The sequence below is a fragment of the Lissotriton vulgaris genome, chromosome 11 (assembly GCF_964263255.1).
Source record: "Lissotriton vulgaris chromosome 11, aLisVul1.2, whole genome shotgun sequence".
In the NCBI taxonomy this organism is placed as follows: Eukaryota; Metazoa; Chordata; class Amphibia; order Caudata; family Salamandridae; genus Lissotriton; species Lissotriton vulgaris.
The window spans coordinates 831,204,540-831,232,505 of record NC_141699.1 but is presented as its reverse complement, the minus strand read 5'-3'; the positions used below and the strand labels follow the sequence as shown (position 1 = coordinate 831,232,505).

The 27,966-nt window shown below is 44.2% G+C and overlaps 1 protein-coding gene across 1 annotated transcript in view; it reads left to right on the top strand.

Annotated features, from left to right (window-relative positions):
• The window catches only part of LOC147683549 (serotransferrin-A-like), a 121,195-nt gene that overhangs the window by 20,244 nt on the left and 72,985 nt on the right, over positions 1-27,966 (top strand). The window contains exons 3-4 of the mRNA XM_086943941.1: positions 791-899; positions 18,478-18,669. Of these exons, the coding sequence (XP_086800067.1) occupies positions 791-899; positions 18,478-18,669 (301 nt within the window). The remainder of the gene's footprint in view (positions 1-790; positions 900-18,477; positions 18,670-27,966) is intronic.

The window sequence follows — 27,966 nt, the reverse complement described above, 5'->3', positions numbered from 1 at the left end:
GGATGCAGGGCTTTGCCATAAGCCAGGCCCAGCGCTCAACCCCCCGCTGTGCATGGCTAAAGGAGGTAGGGCAGCCACTAGTAGTTGGGTGCAGGGCCTTGCGTCCAAACCCACACCGCACAGGGCATGTGAAATCTTACTTAAAATTGAAAAAACATAGAAATTCACTGAAAAACACTAAGGTTAAAGGGACATTGTAGGTAGGTGAAAATGTCAGTTAAAACATACAGGGGCAGTTGTCTACCTTTTGTGAATAAATTGTTGATAAAGCAACGGACAATTGGAAAGGGCCAGTGGATTTATGATTGTATGTGGCTGCAAAGTTTACTGCATAATTTTAGATGTACCACATTTGCCACAAAATTTTCTGGTTTCACAAAAATGTTTCTTGCTCAAATAAATTAACAAAAATGAGATTTTCTATTTTAACTCAGATAGGGATCTGGCTCTCTCCTAAACCGTAAATAGATGACCAGAATCACATTAAACTTGGCAACAAAGTAGATAATCACTCAAGGATGAACCTTTTGTTGGCTTTGTGCAAATCCATTCCAAAGTTTACAAGAATTAGTATTAAAAGCATGTAGTGTGAAGACCACAAGTTCATGTGGCCTGTCATTTAAACTAATGACATTTGGACAGTTAATTCAGAAATGGCTTGTGAAACCAGGTTTGTGAACTATTCACAGACCAATTTAGCATTTCCAGAAAGCCTACAGATTAGAAATTATTCCCAGTACTGAGAGTTCTAACTTCTATGTTCCATTGAATATTATCATTTGTTTTCCAGGAATATGAGGCAGACGCAATATGTCTGGATGGTGGACATGTTTATGATGCTGGCCTTGCACCCCACAATCTGAAGCCTATAATGGTTGAAGATTACGGAAATGAGAAAGGTATGCTCTTAATAATGTTATCTATATACATGGGATTAAGCACCACCGTGCAGAGGCTTTCCTTTGATAAAATAGAGAATTTAGAGCCGAATGTACTGACATTAGGAATACCGATGTCCTAATTGCGATTCCCTGAGAATTGCAATTTGGAAATCGGTATTCCTAATGTATACAACTCTTTTGAGTTTCATTAGCAATTCTTAGTGGATCGCAAATAGACCCTCCATATGCATATTAATGAGGTAGGTCGCAATTTGCGACCTATTAAGAATTGCAGCCATCACATGGACGGTGGCCTGCTGAGGTCAGCAGACCAATGTGTGTGATTGTTTTCTAATACAGCAATATATATATATATATATATATATATATATATATATATATATATATATATATATATATATATATATATATATATATAAACAAAGACTCCACTCGCCACTTCCAATCATCCAGATCGGCGAAGCAAAAGGAGAAACGGACCACAGGATCTAGCTTCAGCAGATTTTAATGTGCAGGTGAGGCAACAACAGCACAACGCGTTTCAGGCCCGTGGACCCTTGGTCACAGGTCAGCAGACCACCATGTGTGTGATTGTTTTCTAATACAGCAATATATATATATATATATATATATATTACCTACTGGCGATAGCCAGTAGGTATATATAGTTAGGATTTTTTTCCTATGGGATTTTTGAAAATTCTATGGCAAATAACTTTGGCGTTTGAGGACAGAATTGGCTGAAATTTTCAGGAAAATAGAACATTTTGTTTCTGAGCAGCCCCTGAAAATTTGGGGGGGTTTCGTCAAGGGGGGGCCGAGAAAAAAGGGGGGTCCCAAAACGTGTTTTTCCCATGCAATTTTCCATAGGGCGGTTGGCCTCACTTTTAGCCTGAACGGCTGAATGGATTTACACCAAACTTGGCAAAATTGTAGGGACTGGTAGCCCGATGTGCCTTTGCTATGTCTCAAGATATAGGCTCCAGTGGTTTTTACGAAAATTAACTTTAAAAAATATATATTGGGCTACATTGGGCTATATATATGTTGGAGCCCAAATGTAGCCCAATGTAGCCCAATGTAGCCCAATGTAGCCCAAAGATGGCCACCAGAGACAAAAAAAACAAATGTAGCCCAAATATCAGCCAGATGTAGCCCAACTATAGCCCAATGACAGAATGTCCCAGAGTGTTCTAAAGAACAACTAGAGTGCTAACAGTCCTACTTATTACTAAGGTATGGCACACCTGAAGCCATCTTGATTGGAATAAAGTGGTAACTCTTAAAACATTTATTTTAAAAAGGAACAAAATGAGGGGGTTCATTTTGCCATAGAAAGTATGATTAGCGAATATATGACGAAATCCCGCATACCATCAGTCCGCAAAAAAAATCCTGCATGTACTATTAGGCCGCAAATTAAAATAATGAAAACTTTTAGAACGAATATGCCTTTAGCATACACTAAACAACTAAACTACCCTAAACCCTAAAACACTACCCCCAGCATGACCCTACACTACACAAACAGTACAACACTACCCTAAACCCTAAAACACTACCCCCAGCATGACCCTACACTACGCAAACACTACAACACTACCCAAAACCCTAAAACACTACACCCCAGCATGACCCTACACTACACAAACACTACAACACAACCCTAAACCCTAAAACACTACCCCCAGCATGACCCTACACTACGCAAACTCTACAACACAACCCTAAACCCTAAAACACTACCCCCAGCATGACCCTACACTACGCAAACACTACAACACTACCCTAAACCCTAAAACACTACCCCCAGCATGACCCTACACTACGCAAACACTACAACACTACCCAAAACCCTAAAACACTACACCCCAGCATGACCCTACACTACGCAAACACTACAACACTACCCTAAACCCTAAAACACTACCCCCAGCATGACCCTACACTACGCAAACACTACAACACTACCCAAAACCCTAAAACACTACACCCCAGCATGACCCTACACTACGCAAACACTGCAACACTACCCTAAACCCTAAAACACTACCCCCAGCATGACCCTACACTACGCAAACACTACAACACTACCCTAAACCCTAAAACACTACCCCCAGCATGACCCTACACTACGCAAACACTACAACACTACCCTAAACCCTAAAACACTACCCCCAGCATGACCCTACACTACGCAAACACTACAACACTACCCTAAACCCTAAAACACTACCCCCAGCATGACCCTACACTACACAAACACTACAACACTACCCTAAACCCTAAAACACTACCCCCAGCATGACCCTACACTACGCAAACACTACAACACTACCCAAAACCCTAAAACACTACCCCCAGCATGACCCTACACTACGCAAACACTACAACACTACCCAAAACCCTAAAACACTACCCCCAGCATGACCCTTCACTACGCAAACACTACAACACTACCCAAAACCCTAAAACACTACCCCCACCATGACCTTACACTACGCAAACACTACAACACTACCCAAAACCCTAAAACACTACCCCCAGCATGACCCTACACTACGCAAACACTACAACACTACCCTAAACCCTAAAATACTACACACCAGCATGACCCTACACTACGCAAACACTACAACACTACCCAAAACCCTAAAACACTACCCCCAGCATGACCCTACACTACGCAAACACTACAACACTATCCTAAACCCTAAAACACTACGCCCAGCATGACCCTACACTACGCAAACACTACAACACTACCCTAAACCCTAAAACACTAGCCCCAGCATGACCCTACACTACGCAAACACTACAACACAACCCTAAACCCTAAAACACTACCCCCAGCATGACCCTACACTACGCAAACACTACAACACTACCCTAAACCCTAAAACACTACCCTCAGCATGACCCTACACACGCAAACACTACAACACAACCCTAAACCCTAAAACACTACCCCCAGCATGACCCTACACTAAACAACCACCACAACTCTACACTACACTAACACAACACTACACTACACAACACTACACTACACTACACAATCACTAACCCACGAAAAAATTAACACAAACCCACTTACCTCTCTCGTCATCGTGGTTTTCACAACGCAAATGCATTTACCATACATGCCTTTAAAACGTAATTCTTTGTAAAGGCATGCTCGATAAATGCACATGCGTTTTGAAAAAATGCGGGATAATGGTATGCGAGGTCAATGAACTTGCGGGATAATGGTATGCGGACTGAAAGTCTGCGGGATAAAAAATGCGGGAAAATGGCTGCAAACCATGATTAGCAGCAGACTTCCCTGGTGAGCACTAGCTTTACTACAGTGATCCAATGAGCAACTAGAGTGCTAACATTCAGAATTTATGGCAAATGTGTGAAACATCTGAATGCCTTCTTGATAGAACCAAAGTAAACAAGCATTGAAAATGCAATAGATCTCGCCCTCGTTTAAGTTAAAGCCATTCTGTTTGTAATGAGGTGGATTTTTAGCTTTGCTTTTATTAGTGTTTTTAAAACTTTCATGTAAATAACATGCATATGTATGCATATATGTATATGTATGCATGCATTTATATTTATATAGATATGCAGATTATATATGTTTATATATGTATATTACCTACTGGCGATAGCCAGTGGGTATATATAGTTAGGATTTTTTCTCTATGGGATTTCTGAAAATTCTATGTCTAATAACTTTGGCGTTTGTAGACGGAATTGGCTGAAATTTTCAGGAAAATGGCACATTTCGTTTCTGAGCAGCCCCTGAAAATTTGGGGGGGTTTCGTCAAGGGGGGGCCGAGAAACAAGGGGGGTCCCAAAACACGTTTTTCCCATTCATTTTTCCATAGGGCGGTTGGACTCACTTTTAGCTCGAACGGCTGAATAGATTTACATGAAACTTGGCAAAATTGTAGATATGGTTTGCCCGACGTGCCTTTGCTATGTCTCAATATATGTGCTCCAGTGGATTTTGAGAAATTAACGTTTAAAAAAAAATATATATCTGTGACAGCGCTCCGGTTAGCGCCCCGGTTTGCGTACCTGACGCGTAACGGAACTTCGCGAAGCGAAGCTGATTGGCTCTCCGGTGTCTGTCAACATTCTAAACAGTCCGGAGCGGCCGCCATCTTGTCTCTCGGTACGATCGAGAGACAAGATGTGGTGAAAAACGAAGGGGGAAATGAAGGAAAGGGGGCAAGGTAGACCACTCCTGACCCCCTAGGATTGATGAGGGGGATATTAAAGTGCCCCGTGGGGCCAAAAAAAAAAATATTTTTTTTTTGCGATTTTACGCCGTAGAGACGCGTCCCGGTACGCGAACCGGGCAGCTCACCGGGCAGCTAACCGGGCAGCTAACCGGCAGCGTAGCTGTCAACATTGTAAACAGTCCGGAGCGGCCGCCATCTTGTCTCTCGGTAGGTTCGAGAGACAAGATGTGGTGAAAAAAGAAGGGGGGAATGAAGGAATGGGGGCAAAGTAAAGCCCTTCTGACCCCCTAGGATTGATGAGGGGGATATTAAAGTCCCCCGCGATTTTTCGCGGTAGAGGCGCTTCCCGGTACGCGAACCGGGCAGCTAACCGGCAGCGTAACGGGAGTCCGCCATCTTGTGTTTTTGGAGCGTCCGGTTCGCGTACCGGGTAGCGTCCCGGTAAGCGTAACAAGGGGAAAACCAAGAGAAACAGTAAAAAAAAAATTAAGGGAATAGATTTCCAGCAAACTTGACAAAATTGTAGGGACTGTTTGTTTGATGTGCCTTTGCAAGGCCTCAAGATATGTGCACGTGTGGATTTTGTCTAATTAAGGTTAAAAAAAATATATATATCTGTAAGCGTGCTCCGGCACGCTTACGTTACGGGTTTTGTTTGCGCTGCAGAGCCGATACGTCACGGTTATGCGACGCGTCATGAGGCGTCTCACGTGGCTACGTGATACGTCACGTAATAAAAAATATATTTTACAGCTATAGATATTAGCTTTTAAAAAACCAATGAAATTCACTGAAAAAAACATAGGTTATAGACCATATATAGTTATGAATTTGCATTTACAAAACCTTGAAAATTCACTGAAAAAACCATAGGTTAGAGACCATATATAGTTAGCTGGACATTTTATTGACATAAAACCAATGAAATTCCATATATAGTTAGTTGCACTAACTATATATCGCGCACCCGCAATCCACTGCTGATGATGTCACATATTACATCATTCATGACATGGTCAGTGACATCACTGATGACATCACTGATGACATCTCAAATGACATCACTGATGACATCACTGATGACATCTCAAATGACATCACTGATGACATCATGACACACCAATACCAGTTACTACATACGCACTCACTGATTCCTACGTCTACACACACATTCACTCATTCACCCATACAATCACTCATACATACAGTCACTCGTTATTACAACACTATCATATGCACTCATACACCTATGCAGACACTCACACACTGCCACTCATCCATGGAGTTACTCACACATCTAGTCAGTCCTGTAAAGAATCAATCACACTTCCATTTCCTCATCTATACAGTTAAACACAGAACACCATACTTCAATGACATCACTGATGACATCACTGATGACATCTCAAATGACATCACTGATGACATCTCAAATGACATCACTGATGACATCATGACACACCAATACCAGTTACTACATACGCACTCACTGATTCCTACGTCTACACACACATTCACTCATTCACCCATACAATCACTCATACATACAGTCACTCATTATTACAAGACTATCATATGCACTCATACACCTAGTCAGTCCTGTGAAGAATCAATCACACTTCGATTTCCTCATCTATACAGTTAAACACAGAACACCATACTTTTCACACATATACTAACACATACTTACTCTCTTATACAATCACTGATACAAGTACACATTGATATGCACAGAGTCACACACCTCCCAGCCAGCCACACACACACTCAGTCTTCCATACATCCACTCATTCTTCAATATGTAAAACATAATTAAACTTTACAAAAACACACAGACACTAGATGATGTCATCAGTGATGTCATTTGAGATGTCATCAGTGATGTCATCAGTGATGTCACTGACCATGTCATGAATGATGTAATATGTGACATCATCAGCAGTGGATTGCGGGTGCGCGATATATAGTTAGTGCAACTAACTATATATGGAATTTCATTGGTTTTATGTCAATAAAATGTCCAGCTAACTATATATGGTCTCTAACCTATGGTTTTTTCAGTGAATATATATATATATATATATATTCACTGAAAAAACCATAGGTTTCATACCAGTTATAGTTAGCTGGAAATTTTACTGATATAAAACCATTGAAATTCCCACGTTATAGTTAGTCGGACTCACTATAACTTGCGCGTACAATGCACTGCTGATGACATCACTCATGACATCACTGATGAGACCATCCAGTGAATGTGTGTCTTTCTGAAAAATAAATTTGTTTTATATATGTATTTGTAAAGGTCGATGGAAGAATAAATGTTTAAATAAGTGTGTAAATGGATGTTTTTTTAAAAAAAATTGGTTGGGTAACTGGCATATTATGTGTATCTTAGTGAATACATATATTAGCGAGTATTGTTTAAATATTTAAATGTTTGTATCAGTGTTTCTCTTTGTGTATAAGTGGCTGCATGGGGTTGGTGACTGACTCACTGTTTGTATGTGTTTTGAAGACAGCATATGTGCAGGACTGTATGGGTGGATGAGTGTATATATGTGTGTGTTAGTGAGTGAATGACTGTCTCACTAGTGTCTTCATTAGTAACGACATATGTTTTAATCTAGTATATGTGAGTATTGATGTATATAAGTGAGTATAGTATATATAGTGAGAGATTGTAGGAGTTCCTGTGTAAATAAGTATGTGTTTCTATAAGTGATTGTTTAAGAGAGTAAGTATGGGTAAGTTTCCTTAGAAGTAAGGTGGCAGTGTGTGTATAAATGTATATGCAAAGAAATGGATGTTTAATAGTTTATTTGCATGTGTGAGTATGTGTGTGAGTAACTTTTGGATGATTGCTGATGTGTAACAGGATGTGTAGGTGTATCACTACATATGATGAGTGAGTATATGTATGAGTGACTATATAGAACTGTTGGTGAATGAGTGGATGTGTATATAGATGGTGGAATTACTGAATTGGTTGTTGTTACTGGTTTGGGTATCTCCATTTTTTAGAAAATGTTTGTTTCTATTTTTGAATATGTGTTTCAAGCGTTACATTACACTGAAATTAGGTCTGTCACTCTGTCACAAGGATGGTGTCATCAGTGATGTCATGAGTGATGTCATCAGCAGTGCATTGTACGCGCAAGTTATAGTGAGTCCGACTAACTATAACGTGGGAATTTCAATGGTTTTATATCAGTAAAATTTCCAGCTAACTATAACTGGTATGAAACCTATGGTTTTTTCAGTGAATTTCATAGGTTTTTTAAATGCTAATTCCTAACTATAACTGGTGTGAAACCTATGGTTTTTTCAGTGAATTTCATAGGTTTTTTTAATGCTAATTCCTTTGTATATCGAGTTTCTAACCTTTTTTTTTTTACAATTTGCTGTTTTTTTTAAGTATTCATTTTTTTTATAATTTTTTTCTTTTGCGCTCTGGGTGCGCGCTCCTGGAAGCTTTCAGCTAAGCTCTCCTGTAAGCTTCTCCGAGAGCTCATCTGAAAGCGCACCCAGAGCGCAACTGTCGTTCGTGAAAAAAAAATATGAATGAAAAGTTAATAATAATGCAAAACATTTCGTACCATACAAATAAAATTTGTTTTTTTTAATATTGAAAATGATTATGCATTTCTATTAAAGATTGATGACGTCACTTCAGCGCACAACGTACGTGCCCTCGGAAGCGCCTACGTGCGCGGCTCGTAAACGCACGCAAAAGCGCCTACGATCGCGCCACGTGTGCGCCCCGGAAGCGCCTACGATCGCGCCACGTGTGCGCCCCGGAAGCGCCTACGATCGCGCAGCGTAAACGCACCCGGAAGTGCACCCGAGCGCGCAGCGTAAGCGCGTCGGGTCATGTGACCCTAAAATAACACTTTTCATTGGTTGCTAACAGTTTTTTTTTACAATGAATGAAATCCCCACCCATTTCCTTCACTTCTTCTTTCACTTTTGTGACTGAAAGACCTGCTTTTTTGCTGCTCCTTTTTTCTTGGTTCATCATGGCTGCCAGATCATCCAGCAGTGAAGATGACTTCATTGATGAAGAGCCACCTACCCCAAAGGTGAAGGGACATTTCATTTGGAAATTTTTTAAGTTTCCAGAAGGCCAGAAGAAGGTGAATGCACCAAAAGTGGAGTGCAGGATCTGCAAAAAGGTCCTGTCACGGGGTAACCCCCTAAAGAAATACTCTTTTGGCAACTTCACGATGATTCGCCATGTGGAGACCAGGCACCCCCAGAATTTTGCCCGAGAAAGTGTCAGGGCTCTGGCACAGGAGGTTCCCTCTACATCAACAGGAGGAGCAACTTCTTCTGGAAGAGACCAATCTCAGGGGCAGGTAGCCAACATCCAACCTGCATTCAACCATGGGCTCGTCAGATGCAGATACTGCAATCAACTCCTCACCTATGGGGAGCAAAGTGTCCAGCTCATGGTTCGGGCATTAGAGAACCATCACTGCCCTTCCCACCCCTAATTTTTTTCTTTTCTTTTTGCTCCTGTTGAGCAGTTTCTATTCCCTGTTTTTGTTCCTCTTCAGTTAAAAGAAGAAAACCAAAAGTTCTTTTCAGAACTACCTCCAATTCTCATCAAAGAGCTATAATCTTAAAAAATGAAGAGTAAGTGAAATATAGTGCATTGATAATTGAAAGGAGAATGAGTAAGAAAGAACAGAAAGGTATGAGAGGTGAAAGGAAGTGAAGTAGGAGGACTGAAAGAAGGTGAGTGTTAGAAAAGAAATTTATGACACAGTGAATAAACTGGAGGCCTCATTTCTGAAAAGTGACGCATCGCTACGTGAAAATAGCGATGCGTCACTTATCTGGACGCACTCCTTATGACATTCCACATATGTCATATTTAATATATGACTAATCAATTCGCAAGGAGTTACAGATATGTCAGTATTTCTGACATATCTCTAAACACAAAAGTAACGCATTGCAGGAGTGCGTCACAAAAGTGACGCAACTCCAGTAATGTGTCCTTTCACATGGAAAAAGCACCATGTGAAAGGTTTGCTGAGAAGCAGGCGCAAGATTTTGGCGCAACTGCATCCTAAAAGTGACGCACTGCGTCATTATTAGCAAGCTTTTTGCAAGGAACACCCCCTCTGCATGCATTATACCTGACACTATTTTTTAAAAAGTGACGCATCTAGGTACATGGGTCACTTTTTAAAACTCTGCGCCATATTGTATCTGCATCAGGTATAATGTATGCAGAGGGGGCAATCCCTCGCAAAAAGCTTGGTAATAACAACGTACTGAAATCTATGAGATTTCCCTGCGTCATTTTTTGGATGCTATTGCGTCAAAATTTTGCGCCGGCCTCGCATCACTTTTATGTTTACACATATGTCAGAAATACTGACGTATCTGTAACTCCTTGCAACATGATTCGTAATACATTAAATATGACACATCTGGAATGTCATAAGGACTGTGTACAGAAAAGTGACGCATCACACCAACAGTGTAATAAAATGTGCCTCGTTGCACTATATTTAAAGGATGCAACAGCATCCTAAAAGTGACGCAGTGAAATCTCAAACATTTCACTGCGTCGCTATTACAAAGCTTTTTGTGGGGGAACACCCCCTCTGCATACATTATACCTGACGCTATTTTAAAAAGTGACGCATCTAGGTACATGGGTCACTTTTTAAAACTCTGCGCCATATTGTATCTGCAACATGATTCGTCATACATTAAATATGACACATCTGGAACGTCATAAGGAGTGCGCACAGAAAAGTGACGCATAACACCAGCAGTGTAATAAAATGTACCTCGTTGCACTATATTTAAAAAGTGACGCATCTAGATAGATGCGTCACTTTTTGAATATTGCATAACAATGCGCATTTTTTTACACCGCTGGTGCGTCACAAAAATTGACGCACAGGAAGCGCAAAACTAACAGCGCAAGGCCTTCATAAATATAGTCCTGGATTTAGGGGGTCAGAGGGGGTCTACTCTTCCCCCTTATGATCCAATCAGCTTCCTGCGCGCAAGTCGCTCGTCGCGCCTGGAGCGCTCTCCCGTGCGCGCACGGGAGAGCGCATATTCCCGCGCAAAACGAAAAAAAAATTTTAATGCCCTGCAGGACCCTATTTTAGTCCCTACATCAAACCTAGGGGGTCAGAGGGGGTCTACTCTTCCCCCTTATGGTCATTTGCCCCTTTTTTTTTCAAACCCTTCTGTCTCGATTTTACCGAGACACAAGATGGCGGCCGCTCCGCACTGTTTAGAATGTTTACAGACAACTGAGATCCAATCAGCTTCCTGCGCGCAAGTCGCGTGTCGCGCCTGGAGCGCACTCCCGTGCGCGCACGGGTGCGCGGCTATAGATATATATATTTTTTTGAACCTTAATTACTTGAAATCCACTGGAGCACATAGCAAAGGCACATCGGGCTACCAGTCCCTACAATTTTGCCAAGTTTGGTGGAAATCCATTCAGCCGTTCGGGCTAAAAGTGAAATCGACCGCCCTATGGAAATTAACATGGGGAAAACGCGTTTTGGGACCCCCCTTTTATCTCGGCCCCCGCTTGACGAATCCCCCCCAAACTTTCAGGGAAGGACCGGACCGCCATGAGACCATTTTCCTGAAAATTTCAGGCAGATTCGTCAACCGGCACCAAAGTTATTCAAAATAGAATGTTGAGATTTAACATTGAAAATTATCCTAACTATAACTACCTACTGGCGACCGCCAGTAGGTAATAAATATATATATATATATATATATATATATACATACATATATATATATATTTTTAACCCCTTCCCTGCGGATGACAAAGCCAGCTCGTCATGGGCGTTACCTGCGCTGCGCGGATGACGAGCTGGCTTTGTCACGTTACGCGGGATTTTTAAAAATGCCGCGCACAGCGGGAAAAGCCGCCGCAGTGATGCGGTTAAATGCAGCCCATTTACCTCAAAGGAAAATGGGATGTCTTTAAAAAGAAGAATATAAACTTTGCGGTTTCCTTTTATAAGAGTAGACAGTGGTTCGTGGGACAAATGCCTGCTCTTAAAAAATACTGGTATTCCATTCTCAAAGGGCAAGGGGTCTCTGTGTACCCCTTCACATTTGCGAATGAGTTACCACCTCCTTCAAGGAGTCAGTAAAATATAAATGTTTTGTGACTGTAATTCGGCCTCAAAACCATCATACATCCCATTCAGATTCGTTATTTTGAAGGGATGCCCAAAACACGCCCCTTCCTAATACAGTCTCGCAAACACAAATTGCGATTCGGTAACGTGTTACCAAATCTCAGTGAGTTTTGTACATATGTTAAAGCATTTTGGGTGGAAACGGCCCAATCGGTTGTTTCCAACCTTGATAATGCTTTGTGCATGTGGCCCGATGTTTCATATGATCGTGGTCATTGGAAGGTATGGCGTTCAGTTTTTAAATTTGGGGTAACTTCTAGTCAGAGCTTAATTTGTGCCGGTGTTTGCCAGTACTCAGCACCAGCACTTTATTCTTAACACCACCACTTGTTTATGACAGACTACCACATATTTGGTTGATGCACACTTAAGCAGTCTAATCTCACAATGTTAGGAGCATGTCCTTTAAGTTGTGTGCGGACCAGCTGCTAGCACAGACTAGATGCTGTATAAAGCCACATCATGGCTCACCTTTTGCTGTTGATCCTTTGGTTTTGCATGGTGTCTTATCACCTGAAAAGGGAGGAACTGAAGATTAGAAACCAAGAGAAAATAGAAAAGGACAATTAATGACTTTGGTTAGGAAATATCCTGTGAACTCAATACTGAACAAATCGTACCTTCACATTTTGTACAGAGAAACAAGTCAACCAACTTCACCAAATTATGCATGCCCTGCTCACTTTAATCTTCGCCTTTTTTCATGTCTCATTTACAGCAGTAAATCTTAAGGAACACTCAAAGGCCTTGATGGGGAAAGCTGATTGGTAAAATCTGCATTTTAAACTGGTCAGAATTTACAAGGCTGTGACCAAAACATAGGAGCATGGCAGTTATCTAAAAACGACTATTTTTGAATATTGACTTTTACTAAAAAGAGTAGGTGTAGGGGAGAAATAGAATTCTCTGCTGTATCTCGAACTATACATGAGCATCAGGGGTAACTGACTATATTTCAGGGATTTGATTTTTGATCTTTAAACTTTAATGCTGGTAAAAATGAACACCGGCTCAGTTGTTTAGGTATTAGGCTTAATCCTGGTTCAATTCTTAGGGTGATGTGGAAAACATAGAGATACAGAAAATCAGAGCATCATGCATTATTATGGTATGACTTTGCTGGTAAAAATAGTGTTTAAATGACAAGCTCCAGAACTTATAACTAACATTTCTTCCGTGATCTACTGTGGTGGTGCCTTAGCCTCAAAGTATAGACAATAGATGTTAGAAACGGGGTTTCTAGTTGGCTAGGGTATGCACCTAAGCCAGGCAGAGCCAACCACTCTAGTCAGGGAGTTACACCCCCATGATAACCCTTGCTCACCCCGTTGGTAGTTTGGCAGAGCAGTCAGGCTTATCCCAGAGGCAATGTGTAAAGTGTTTGTGCAACAGAAACACACACACCAGTGACAAACTAGGCACACCACAAAAAGAGACGGAACACAATGGTGTATCAAAAATGTTGTTTGTATTATATAAACATAACACACATTAGACCATAAATCACTGAGTAGCATTTAAAACACATTATACCACATAACATAAATTGCTGCACCACTAGGCGCTTGTGATAAAGATGCACATAAGGTCATAAATCACTTGCTAGTAGGTCCAAACACATTATACCACAATTACACAGATTACGTGTGCCATTAGGCACTTGTCACCAAAATACACATAGACCATAAATCATCATCACTTTGCTAACTAGGCAATTGTCATATCACAATTAGGGCAATAATCACTTTTGGAATATGTAAAATACATATTAGACCCCTTTCACATAAATCAGCTTGCCAACCAGGAAATGTAGGGGGCAAGACACGTGGTATACGTTTTTCAACAGCTATCAGCTGTACATTTCAAAATGATAGCATTACCTAAGTAACATTGTGCACACTATTATAGTCCTTTGTATATGTCACCATTACCCCAGGAGCAGCCTCTGCACTCCTAATACCCACAGTACACTGGGGAACACACTAGAGTGGGTCCAGATGCATCTGGGCCCCTATCAGGGGCTATCCGTTAATTATGGAGGGAAAGACGCCGGGGCAGGATCGGGACCTCCATCGAGGCATACCCCCATCCTGCTCTTCACAGCCGCAGAAGCCCGTCCTGGGCTTGCTACACAATAAACGCCAGAGTAATTAATGCCCCCAAGGTAAGCGTGCAGCAAGGAGTGGCTGGATGCCTGTGAGTGCACGGCACAGCGGTTACTGGTGGGGAGACTCTATGGAGAGGCCTCACTGGGCCCTCTCCTCCTTCCTCACAGCACATGGTGGCTGCTCCCACGACAGCGCCGCAGCCGTAGCAAAGTCGGGCCACCCGGCCCTGGTGGTGAAGACGTTTGCTGGTCTTGAGCCCTCGCAGGGCTCAGGTCTCATCTTTCTGTGTGCGGAGGAGCAGAGGTGATTCTGTGGCCTACCTCTCCACTCGGGCACACAGCGATGGCTGCACCTCTAACAACCCTCGATCCCAGGCCTTCAGGAGGTGCTTGGTTGGGGATTTAAGGCTGCCGTTTGTCCCGGCAGCCGCGATGGTGACTCTCCCCTTCTTCCTCACTCCAGAACAGGCAGGCAGTGCATGGCTGGGCACTTGCTCCTCTGGCTGTAGTGTCGGCCCAGCTGCCACTGCAACACAGGCATCCTCTTCGGAAGTACTGGCTCCCTGCGGTGCAACCAAGGGAGTGCAGAGTCACTTCCCCGCCAGACAAGCTCGGGGTGCTTTTTAAGCAGATAAAGCACCCAGTAATCCTCAGATACATGCACAAACTCCTCTGCAGCGCAGGGGAGTTAAAAAGCGACACCAGGGATTCCAAAAGCAAAAGGAATTCACAACAAAATGAAAACACACAGTGGGAATAACACAGTGCTCGCCATGCGCTGCTTTGCCACTTCCTAAAAGAACAGTACAGTCCCTTTTCCTGCTCCAGGCAGGTTGAATATAGCCAGTATCTTCCTGTAAGTCTTTTGGATACCTGAGACTTTCAACAGGTGGCCAGCACACACATGCCCTTGGACATTATTAACAAACAGGATACCACAGCAGTGCAGGAAGAGTCAGTCCCTTTCCTCCACCACAGACAGAAGCAGCAACTGCTGGCCAACCCCACACAGCACACAGAAAAGGGGCAGTACTCCTCCTTAACGGTTATTCAGCTCTTCTTCTTGGCAGGGTTCTCTTGATCCTGGAAGAAATCTAAACTCTTGGGGTTTTAGGTGTAATACTTATACTCCAAAATGTATTTGTTCTCTTTGTGGCAAGGATCTCTGAACCCAGGCCAAACCAGTTCTGCCCTCACTGGTGCAGCATGGCCACAGGGGGCAGAGACTGCATGGTGCAAAAAGAGACAAAGCCTTTTCAGTACAACTCCTCCCACTACTCTAAATGCAGACCAGGTCTAAATGCAATGAGTCACCCAGGCAAGGTAGGGCACACCTCAACCACCCTAGTAACTGTCAAGAGTGAATGTACATCTCAGCTCCTGTCACTCACACACCAGACACTGAATACACAAGCAGCTAGAGGCACACAGAATGGTAATGTAAGAAAATGCCCACTTTCTAAAAGTGGCATTTTCAAACACAGGATTTAAAATAACCTTCACGAAAAGGTGTGTTAATAGTTCAGAGAGTCTAAACTTAATTATCCTATCTCGTCCCTATTGCAAGTTACACATGTAAAAATGTTACAGTGCAACTCCAATGACAAGCTTATGGGACGGATAGCCTTTCAACAGTGAAAAATGAATTACACAGTATTTCACTATCAGGATGTCACACACACTAGTACATGTCCTACTTTTCACATACACTCACCCTGCCCATGTGGGTACCTCGGGCCTACCTTAGGAATGCCTTATATGTAAGGAAAGGGACGGTTTGGGCCTGCCAAGTGGGTCCACTTGCCAGGACAATATGGCAGTACACAACTGTGCCCGCAGACACTGCAGTGGTATATCTGAGATACATTTACAGGGCTAGTCATGTAGGTGGTACAACCAGTGCTGCAAGATCACTAGTAGCATTTGATTTAAAGGCCCTGGCACACACTGTGCACTTTACTAGGTACGTACCAGTAAATCAAATATGCCAATAATGGATAACCACTCATTGTCACAATTTATACAGAGAGCATATGCACTGAAGCACTGGTTAGCAGTGGTAAAGTGCCCACAATCCAGTAGCCAACAAAAACAGGGTCAGAAAGATGGGAGTCAAAAGGCAAAAAGTTTGGGGCTAAACCTGTCAAAAGGTCCAGGTCTAACAATAGTCAGATCAAGTCACTTCATTTAAAACATTATTAGTGTACAGAATGATTATTTTGTCTCCAGTAATCAGGTTGCAGCTATCACTGTATTAACAATCACATCACTCTTTAGTTTACTTATGTATTCATTTTATTGTTCTTATAGTGGTAGCTCGTGTTTCAGTAGTACTGAAGCTAATGGACAATCAATCTAAATAGTTTCTTTCTTGCTTGTGAGCAAGAAGATGACAAGCAATCCCAAAATTGAGGGATGTCAGTCACCTATGAGGGCACCAAGATTTTATGATGAATTAGTAGCAGTTGATAACTTCACCAGTGGATGCTGTAATGTTAGGAGACACACAGACCGTACAGGGTGAGAATGCATACTCTACGCCAAGATCCGCAAAACAGACGTTTGAACTGACCCTGTTCGGGAGGAGACTCCTACAATGGCTTTATTTTACATGTCCCCTGCCTAAAATAGCCTCTGCTTCAATGTATTTCAATGGAGGAAACATGTCCCCGATTCGGTTTTAAATCTCTCTCTTTCCAGTTTCAAAACGTTGACATGTATGCCAGAAGGTTAGGCAAAGTAAGGCCCAATATCAAAGGCCCTGAGAACAGCCTGTTACCCTGTTATGCTCATGTCTTTTTCGAAATCTAGCAAAGATTTCAATTGTTCGCCCACACCTTAAGTGAGTCAGTATACTGAAATGGTAGATTTTGAATAAATACCTTGCTCCTACGTTTTCGTCAGACAGAGCCTGCATAGTTTGGTGAGGTTGGTTTACTTGTTTTATGTACAAAATGTGAAGGTTTGATTTCCGATTTGTTCAGTGTTGAGTTCATAGGATATGTGCCAACCAAAGTCTTTCATCTTCCTTAGCACTTTTCTCCTAGTTTCTCTTTTTAATCTGTAGTTCTCTTTTTTTCAGGTGATAAGACACACTTCAAAACCAAAGATGAAAAGCAAAAATGGCGTTATGTGGCGGTGTACAACACCGAGTCTGTGCCAGCAGATGGTCTGCAGAAACCTTTAAACAAATGTTCTTGACGTTGTGAGATTAGACTGGTTAGGAGTGCACTAACCAAACATTTATGCTAATGATGAATATATATTCTTGAAAGACTCATGCAGGCCATTTAAATTAGTTAGACTCCACTGCAGGCCTAACTGGAAAATATAATTCATGCAACACTACTGCAGGGCTGTGCAACACTACTTCAGGCACAGTACTTAATTTGTAGAAACATAAGTGCCAGGCCTAGTGTACTTCTCAGGCGGCCTCTGCAGCATGCAGCACCCGCTGCCACTGCCAGCACTGCCAAATGCCATTCGCTTCTTCAAGTGTAACCATTTGGACTATTCCAAGTTGCCCACATTTGTAATAATGTCTAAAACTGCCGCTATTATACTTTTTTTTGTACAGTATATTTAACTGTTTAACACCCTGCGGAAGTCTTGTGCGCAAAAGTAGTCTGACTGCCAGTATCTAAAGGTGTGCTTCTGAAATAGTTAATTATTGCAAGGTGTGCCACAATAACTGGGTGCAGCGTTGCTCTGTCGCAGGAAATACTTTCATGTGCATTCACAATCGCAAAACCCTTTGCCACTGAGGAAATTGTCCTCATCATATCCAGGAATGCTCGATGGTGTGCCAATTGTCATGGGTAATGCCTTCATGTGATCCCTTTGGCAGTAAAACTGGAGGAGTGTTTCTATTGAGAACCTGCTTTGCAAGAAGTGATCTGTAGGCAGCCAGTTATACAAATCAGCACTGTTGTTATTCTGCAATTCTGACTCTCCAGGCCCACCATAGTTCAATTGCCTTCCTCTGCACAGACGCTTCAGACTCTTTTTTCGTTTTCCCCATGCAGAGACTGACACCTGCTACTATGCCGTGGCTGTGGCTAAAAAGGGGACAGATATCAAATTTACAGAACTAAAGGGCAAGAAGTCGTGTCACACCGGGCTGGATAAGACCGCAGGCTGGAACATGCCCATAGGCACACTGATTGAACAGAAACAAATCACTTGGACAGGAAGTGACGACGAGCCATTACAAAGAAGTACGTATTACAACATGCCGATTTATCTAGTGCTGTAATTCTGTGGCACACGCTCCTCTTTCTATGTCAGCGTTAGCGAATAGCTTTTCATTTCACTAAAAAAAAATCATAACATACTGTACTAAAAGGTGCTTTTAGGCAACTCTTGTCACCCATTTTGAGTCATTAAAATTTTCCTTCCACCCACTACAGTATATAGTATGGGGTCATAGGTCAGCCGACTTCAGGCATTGGCTACCTTCAATGTGAGTGACTGCATTCTGCCCATTCAAAAGGAGCACAACCGCAAACAAAGTAGTTCCCCTATCCACACATTGCCAAAGGACTACTTTGGCAATGTGTGCTTTTTTGATACTAAACATATATTTTTGTTCTTAGCCGTTGTGTTTTTTTTTTCAGATTGAAAAGTGCCTAGCAGGTTCCGCAATAATATAATCTTGCAAAAATCATGACAAAATAAAACAAGCATGAAAAGAAGAAAAGGCCTGGGGCCAACCACAGAACTTTTGTCCTTGCCAATGCATGTTTATCCCAGGGGCGGCCTTAGTCATGTGCAAGCTGTGCACCTGCACAGGGCCACCAAACCCCAGGGGCCACCACGCCAATATATATCCTTTATATAATAATCCTCTGAGGATGGATACATATTTGCGTGGCGGCCCCTGGCAGGGATTTGGTTCCACTTCCAAACACCCTGACCCCCCCCCCCTCTTCACTGGGCTCCACGCTCCGCCCTGCCCGGACCCCCTCTCCCGGGGCCCCCTACCTACGCTCCCTGCCCAGGGCCGCCATGAGCCTAGAGCCGCCCCTGTTTATCCTTACACTACCTCTTACTATTCCTAGATTGGAGAGCCCCATCACTAAGTTTCCCTCATGCTGCTAATTCTTGGATAATAGCACCCACTGATACTCCAGGAATGAGAGCATCCATAGGCACCCCCACGCCAGAGCCCTTCGATGTATAGCTCAACCACATATGGGCAGCCTAGAATGCAACATCCACATCTCTGTCAATGTACTTAAGTGCAGATCTTTGGATCACAATGATATTCAGCGGCTGACGAGGTCACTGAGTTTGACATAGTGGAGGTACTGCCATACATTGGTAGTGCTACTGCCTTGCCAAAGATGCAGTTCCCTCATCCCATTTAGAGGTGGGAAAACTGCTGGGTTCCTGTAGGAGGATCCTTAGACAGACTGATGGGCCACATCAACATGGCACCCTGCTGGGCATATAGTATTCATGAAATTGCTACCTCTGGTCCAACAGATGCAGATTCGTTCAAAAGATCCCTTCCAGGCCGGGAGGGATCTCTAATTATAGCAGGCAATCATCTGCCATAGAAGCACAGACTAGGGTCCCTGGCCGTGTTGGTAGACTGGCAGGACAAATGTCAAGAGCTAAATGGAGTGCTGAGACTCCTACAAACAGCTTTGCCAATGCGACTGAATGTTGCCAGTAGGCATACTGCCATGCTGTAATACCTCTGTACTGGAGAAATACACTCCCTTCATTCCATTACCTCAAACCAGTGATAGCTGCTCAATAAAATGACCATCTGGACATGCACCATTTGCATTGAGAAGCCAGTGCATGTTGGTAGTTCTGTAGAGGTATCCATTGATTGTGAGAGGATGCAAACTCTTGTGCCACCACTACATGCATAAACCTGTGATAAAATCACGTGTTCGACCTAGAATGAACTTGACTTGGTGCTGAATGAGCACACATCTTTTTGTTTGGGTTATACTTGCCTCGATTGTACTTATATTTGCCACCAATGCAGGTGATCTTATTTTTGGGAGGAGGGGTCCAATTGGTTTGTTTTAGCTGTGCTTACGGCAATTAGGTTAAATTATTTTACCTGTAAATCATCTCCTAAGCCAACTGTAGGCCCTCAGCATAGTAACTAATTCAAAAGTGGAAAAGATAGTCGGAAATTCCAGGGGTTGTCCTCTATCACATTGAAGTTGTCAAACCAAAGTCTTGCATTGGCCCATAAGGTCTAAATAGTGCAGTTCCTTGAAGCATTCTAAAACCAAAAATGAATAGGGTCTTATCCTATGATCCTATAATCAGTGTAGTTTACCCCCCCCCAAGAAAAATTTATCTTGGATTACTTCTGGCTCTAACCCAGTCCCAAACAAATTTAATGGTACAGGGTGAAACAAATGGAACCACAGCAGTTTAACCATCTGCCGTCTGGTCCATTAAACCAGGGCCCTGGGACATCCCCTCCGACCAGCTATCAGGACTAGCCCTCCTCATACCACAGAAGTCGGTTTAGCCACCTAATAAAACATAGCATCCTGCAACTCTACTTCCTGCACAACACAGTACACACAAGAGCCCCTAAATGATAGCTTCCCTAACCTGCTTAGATGCACTGGCAGAAACCTGATAGCAAGGCATGCCAAGGAGTTGACAAGGCAATTATATCACTTTCATATTATTATGCTATAACATATCAGAGTCACACCTGGCACTCTTTGCCCTTGCAGAGGCTGAGCAAAGTAACCTGCCTGGTTGGTACTCAGGCAGATTAGTAAGAAATTTAACAGCACAATCGAACATAAAATGCCCCGTCCTATGCGTTGCTCGGTGCTACTCTTGTTCAGACTCCTTATAGTTCCCCCTTGTTGCTTCATTCTTTCAACCTGGATTAGTCTTGTGTGAACCCTGATTTATTCCATATAGGGTCTCCTGGTGGCTTATCAGTACCTTGAAGGGCTTGGCCCACCGCTGCCCTTGTTCAGCTCCAGAAAGTGACTCATCAGTTGATAACAGCGCCTTCCAGAGGTTTGGGTAACTATTGCTCGCAGGTGGACTCAAACTTGACACATCTAAGAAAGCCAACTGGCCTCTCTTACCTCTTACCTCACTCCAACACAAACTGTTTGAAAGAGATGTCATCCTTATAGATCTCCAACTCTGCTGAAGAGAACTACCAGTATCACAAACGGATCTCCTGGGTGAACGCCATTTAGCGCTCCTTTTGGGGATTAACATTGCCTCCAACAGGTTCTTTCAGTGTTGATTCTGGGTGAACACCACAACACTCCAATAGAGGTTTAACATTGTGTCCATCTATCTGCCATCTACCGCTTCTGGGTGAAAAATACCACGCTCCAGTTGGTGCTCAATAGTGCTTCCAATGGGCTACCTCAGGGCCTCCGGTTGAATGGCATAACTCTCCTTTAAAGGTAACCAGCCCTTTCAACAGGTTGCACCCTTTTTGTAGGATTAATAATGCCTCCCACAGGTTGCCCTCTCTCACCTTTGTATGAAACAGTTAAACACTTCTGGGGGTTTAACTGTGCTTTCAGTGGGTTATTCCTCTGTCACCTCTGTTTTAACACTACACCCCAATCCTACTGTGGCTTAACAAGAACTTCATATGGTCTCTGCCTCATAATACTTCTGTAGGAGTCCATATAGTGTAGTGTCAACCAGGGCTAGACTGGCCTATACGGCAATCAGGCTGTGCCTGATGAGCTGGATTTACAGATCAGTGTGTGGGCTGTTTTGTTTGGCAGCTTGTGGGCCTGTTTTATGGCCATCTGATCCTGGTTGTATTGTTTATTTGCCTAATATTACCTCAAACATTATATGCAGCAAGCACAAATGCATGCAGTCTACCACCTCACGAAAAATAGACAAACGGCATACACTGGCCAGATTATCAAAGGTGAGTCACATTTATAGCTAAATGGTTCGCTAATGGGAACCCCTTTAATGTTGGGGTCCTGGCGTATGTTTAGTCCCAGTCTGACCCTGTGGTCCACGGATGCATATCAAAGGTGGATCGAAATTCCCATGCTCTCGGCTCTGCCGAGCACTAACAACCCTGTAGACTGATATCCTGTGGTGAATATGTGTGCATGTATGCTTGTGATAATCTTATATTACAAAAAGTACCAAATGCACAACAAATGGCATGATAGGGTGTTTAGTATAGCAAAGAATACAAATTGGTCAAGGTCGCGCTATATAAAACTCTGTAAAATAAATAAAATACAAAATAAAAATGACCGAAAGTTTAATAATTGAATGCTAACTGTTGCGAATGAACATGAGCAACTGTCATTTCACATGAGACCTCACATTTATAGTGCCCTATGTATCCCACCGAGGAACATGCCAACAGTTTGAAAAGCACTTCAGTGCCACGTCAGGAGTAGTACAAAAGGGGATGATGGACGGAGCGCTTGAGCAAATCAAACACTCACCCCCAGTCAACTGAACTGGGTTTAATCCATCACCATTCTTTAGCTCACTCAGCCACCCCAGTTCAGACATGGCCATATGCAAATCAGTCTGACCCTGTGCCTCATGGGAACATTCCAACCCGAACTGCCAAGACATATCTTCCCTGGGCCGGAAACAAGCATCCAAGGACCGGTTTCGGATTCATAATCCTCATCAGCCAGGCTATTTTAAATCCAGTGGCCAAGTGAGCAAGGGACTCACCGCTGAGAATACCCAGCCAACTTATGGCGAACAAAGCGATACAAAAGGGGATGATGGACAGAGGGCTTGAGCAAATCAAACACTCACCCCCAGTCAACTGATCTGGGTTTAATCCATCACCATTCTTTAGCTCACTCAGCCACCCCAGTTCAGACATGGCCATATGCAAATCAGTCTGACCCTGTGCCTCATGGGAACAGTCCAGCCCGAACTGCCAAGCAATGTCTTCCCTGGACCGGAAACAAGCATCCTGGGACCGGTTTCAGATTCATAACCCTCATCAGCCAGGCTATCTTGAATCCAGTGGCCAAGTGAGCAAGGGACACACGTCTGAGCATACCCTGTTAACTTAGGGCAAACAAAGCGATACAAAAGGGGATGATGAACCGGTCCTCGGAAACTTGTTCCCGGTCCAGGGAGGGCAAGGCTTGGCAGTTCGGGCTGGACTGTTCCCATGAGGCACAGGGTCAGACTGATTTGCATATGGCCATGTCTGAACTGGGGTGGCAGAGTGGGCTAAAGAATGGTGATGGATTAAACCCAGATCTGTTGACTGGGTGTGAGAGTTTGATTGATTCAGATGCTCCATCCATCACCACCCCCTTTTGTACGTCAGGAGTAGTAAGCATGGTATGATTATGAACAGGATAGATTAGAACACAATAGAATAGAACAAATATTTTGGGGGTTTTGAGGAGGAGAACATGTGGTGACTTGAGCTCATGTCCCCTCATGTTACTTCAAAGCCCAGTACATGTTAGACCAAAAATATAAACTCATCAGACTGATGGTAAACCTTGTCTTAATTGGATACAATCCAAGGTCTGGGAATACCTGAAAAAGTGAATTTTAAACACCAGTTTCAGTGCTTTACTTGTTTGATGTTGGTGCCACGACTTATTCTGGGAATGATGACTTATATTTTATCATCAGACGTTGACATAGATTAATTGAATGAAAGTTAGAGAAAGGAGAAAGAATGGGGAATTCTAAAATAGGAAACCAGTAACAAAAGTAGAAAAACAGGAATTAAAAAGAACCTGCAAGAGTCAGAGGCAGATAAAGGAAATGTAGGGTGGTGGAGTAAAAAAGAGACATGGGGTGGAATAAAGGCTAGATAGACTTGATAATCTGGAACCTTGCCGCCATTTCCCCGCCGCCCACATAGGCCACGCCCCTTTCTCAGAAGCCACGCCCCCTACCACAGTACTTAAGGCGCTGAATACAAGCCCCTTACGATAGAGATTTCTCCTGAGGCGGAAGCCGGGAGTAGGCCTGTTTACTTGCTTTTAACTAATTTGAGTGTCACATTTAACTTACTGTTTTACCTACCTCACTCCTTCATTTGCTCAGGGCGTCTTCAGCCTTCTAATTCGATCGCGCAGCGGAGCCTAACGCTGATGCGGGATATTGACATTGCCGCCATTTCCCCCCCGCCCACACAGGCCACGCCCCTTTCTCAGAGGCCACGCCCCCTACTGCAGTACTTAAGGCACTGAATACAAGCCCCTTACGATAGAGATTTCTCCTGAGGCGGAAGCCGGGATTAGGCCTGTTTACTTGCTTTTAACTAATTTGAGTATCACATTTAACTTGCTGTTTTACCTACCTCACTCCTTCATTTGCTCAGGGCGTCTTCAGCCTTCTAATTCCATCGCGCAGCGGAGCCTAACGCTGACGCGGGATATTGACATTGCCGCCATTTCCCTGCCGCCCACACAGGCCACGCCCCTTTCTCAGAGGCCACGCCCCCTACCGCAGTACTTAAGGCGCTGAATACAAGCCCCTTACGATAGAGATTTCTCCTGAGTCGGAAGCCGGGAGTAGGCCTGTTTACTTGCTTTTAACTAATTTGAGTGTCACATTTAACTTGCTGTTTTACCTACCTCACTCCTTCATTTGCTCAGGGCGTCTTCAGCCTTCTAATTCCATCGCGCAGCGGAGCCTAACGCTGACGTGGGATATTGACATTACCGCCATTTCCCTGCCGCCCACACAGGCCACGCCCCTTTCTCAGAGGCCACGCCCCCTACCGCAGTACTTAAGGCGCTGATTACAAGTCCCTTACGATAGAGATTTCTCCTGAGGCGGAAGCCGGGAGTAGGCCTGTCTACTTGCTTTTAACTAATTTGAGTGTCACATTTAACTTGCTGTTTTACCTACCTCACTCCTTCATTTGCTCAGGCCGTCTTCAGCCTTCTAATTCCATCACGCAGCGGAGCCTAACGCTGACGCGGGATATTGACATTGCCGCCATTTCCCCTCCGCCCACACAGGCCACTTCCCTTTCTCAGAGGCCACGCCCCCTACCGCAGTACTTAAGGCGCTGAATACAAGCCCCTTACGATAGAGATTTCTCCTGAGGCGGAAGCCGGGAGAAGGCCTGTTTACTTGCTTTTAACTAATTTGAGTGTCACATTTAACTTGCTGTTTTACCTACCTCACTCCTTCATTTGCTCAGGGCGTCTTCAGCCTTCTAATTCCATCGCGCAGCGGAGCCTAACGCTGATGCGGGATTTTGACATTGCCGCCATTTCCACGCCGCCCACACAGGCCACACCCCTTTCTCAGAGGCCACGCCCCTACTGCAGTACTTAAGGCGCTGAATACAAGCCCCTTACGATAGAGATTTCTCCTGAGGCGGAAGCCGGGAGTAGGCCTGTTTACTTGCTTTTAACTAATTTGAGTATCACATTTAACTTGCTGTTTTACCTACCTCACTCTTTCATTTGCTCAGGGCGTCTTCAGCCTTCTAATTCCATCGCGCAGCGGAGCCTAACACTGACGCGGGATATTGACATTGCCGCCATTTCCCCGCCGCCCACACAGGCCAAGCCCCTTTCTCAGAGGCCACGCCCCCTACCGCAGTACTTAAGGCGCTGAATACAAGCCCCTTACGATAGAGATTTCTCCTGAGGCGGAAGCCGGGAGTAGGCCTGTTTACTTGCTTTTAACTAATTTGAGTGTCACATTTAACTTGCTGTTTTACCTACCTCACTCCTTCATTTGCTCAGGGCGTCTTCAGCCTTCTAATTCCATCGCGCAGCGGAGCCTAATGCTGACGTGGGATATTGACATTGCCACCATTTCCCCGCCGCCCACACAGGCCACGCCCCTTTCTCAGAGGCCACGCCCCCTACCGCAGTACTTAAGGCACTGAATACAAGCCCCTTGCGATAGAGATTTCTCCTGAGGCGGAAGCCGGGAGTAGGCCTGTTTACTTGCTTTTAACTAATTTGAGTATCACATTTAACTTGCTGTTTTACCTACCTCACTCCTTCATTTTCTCAGGGCGTCTTCAGCCTTCTAATTCCATCGCGCAGCAGAACCTAACGCTGACGCGGGATATTGACATTGCCGCCATTTACCCGCCGCCCACACAGGCCACGCCCCTTTCTCAGAGGCCACGCCACCTACCGCCACCTTTTCTCCTATATAAAATATGTGCATATTCCGATTGCGCAGCGGACGAGCGCAGCGGGTGCGACGCTTGCGCGCCTAAGGCGCGCCTAAGGCAAGCCCGTCTGCGCCCGTCCGCGACCGACCGGGCCACGGGGCACCATACACTGTGCAACTTCATGCATATACCTCTGCCCAATTGCGTTCCTTCAGAGCCAACTGGCAGCTGCATCCCACCACGCTGTCTTACGCTCAAAAGCTCGGCACTGCTTCTCCCACGCCCATCACGCCAGCTTCCCCTCTCCCTACCACTCCTGCTCTTCTTCTGAATACGAGATCAGCCGTCAAACACCAGACCGAAATTTATGATCTTTTGGATTCTAAATCCCCGGACCTCTTGTTTCTAACTGAAACCTGGTACAGACTCGATTACCTGCCAAGCATCCTAGCCTCCCTCCCGGCCCACTATTCCATGCTCCGTGCCGATCGACCTGAGAGTAAAATAGGAGGCGGTGTAGCCTTGATTACTCGCAAGGCCTTTCACTTTCAGACTCTGGCCTCGCCCACACTATCAGCAGCCGACTGCCGTGTAGTGCGATCCACTTCTTTCAAGACCCCAGTAACGTGCGTATTAACTTATAGACCACCTCAGTCATCCCCTGATTTCCTCCCTGCCTTTCAGAACTTACTGGCTACCTTGGCAATCAACAATGCCTCTGTACTTGTTCTGGGCGATTTTAACTATTGACCTACTGATCCTGCAGCGGATTCGAATTCCAAAGACTTCACCCAATTGCTTCTCAGCCTCAATTTTACCCAGCACGTTGAAGGCCCCACCCACATTCGGGGCCATACCTTAGATCAGATCTGGACACTTAACATTCCAATGTCCACTCCTATCATTTCGCCCTGTTCCTGGTCGGATCATTCATTGCTTGCCTTCTCCTGGGACCTGAGCCATACAACACCTCCTCCTTTTCCCAAAAACACCTGGGCTAGGAGTTGGCATAAAGTCGACATTCCTTCCCTTTGTAATTCGCTAGCTGCGTCCTGCCCAAACCTTTCAGGCTCGGACCCTCGCTCCCAGGCCGCCACATTAGATCAGTGGCTTACTAATGCCTGCAACCCAGTGGCTCCCCTGAAGCGCACTACCATCAACCGTACTCATAATGCCAATAAATGGTCCAGCGCCGCTCTCAAAGCTAAGAAATTAGAGCTAAGGCAGGCCGAACGAGCTTGGAGAAAAGCATATTGCCCCGTCCACAGACAACACTTCATCACCGTGCTCAATGACTGTAAAGCTGCCATTCTGACAGCCAAGACCGAGTACTTTTCTGGGTGCATCTTGGCGGCCGAATGTCAATCTCGCGAGATATTTTCCACCGTCCACGAACTGGCATCCTCGGATAGAACCTCACCCAAGATCC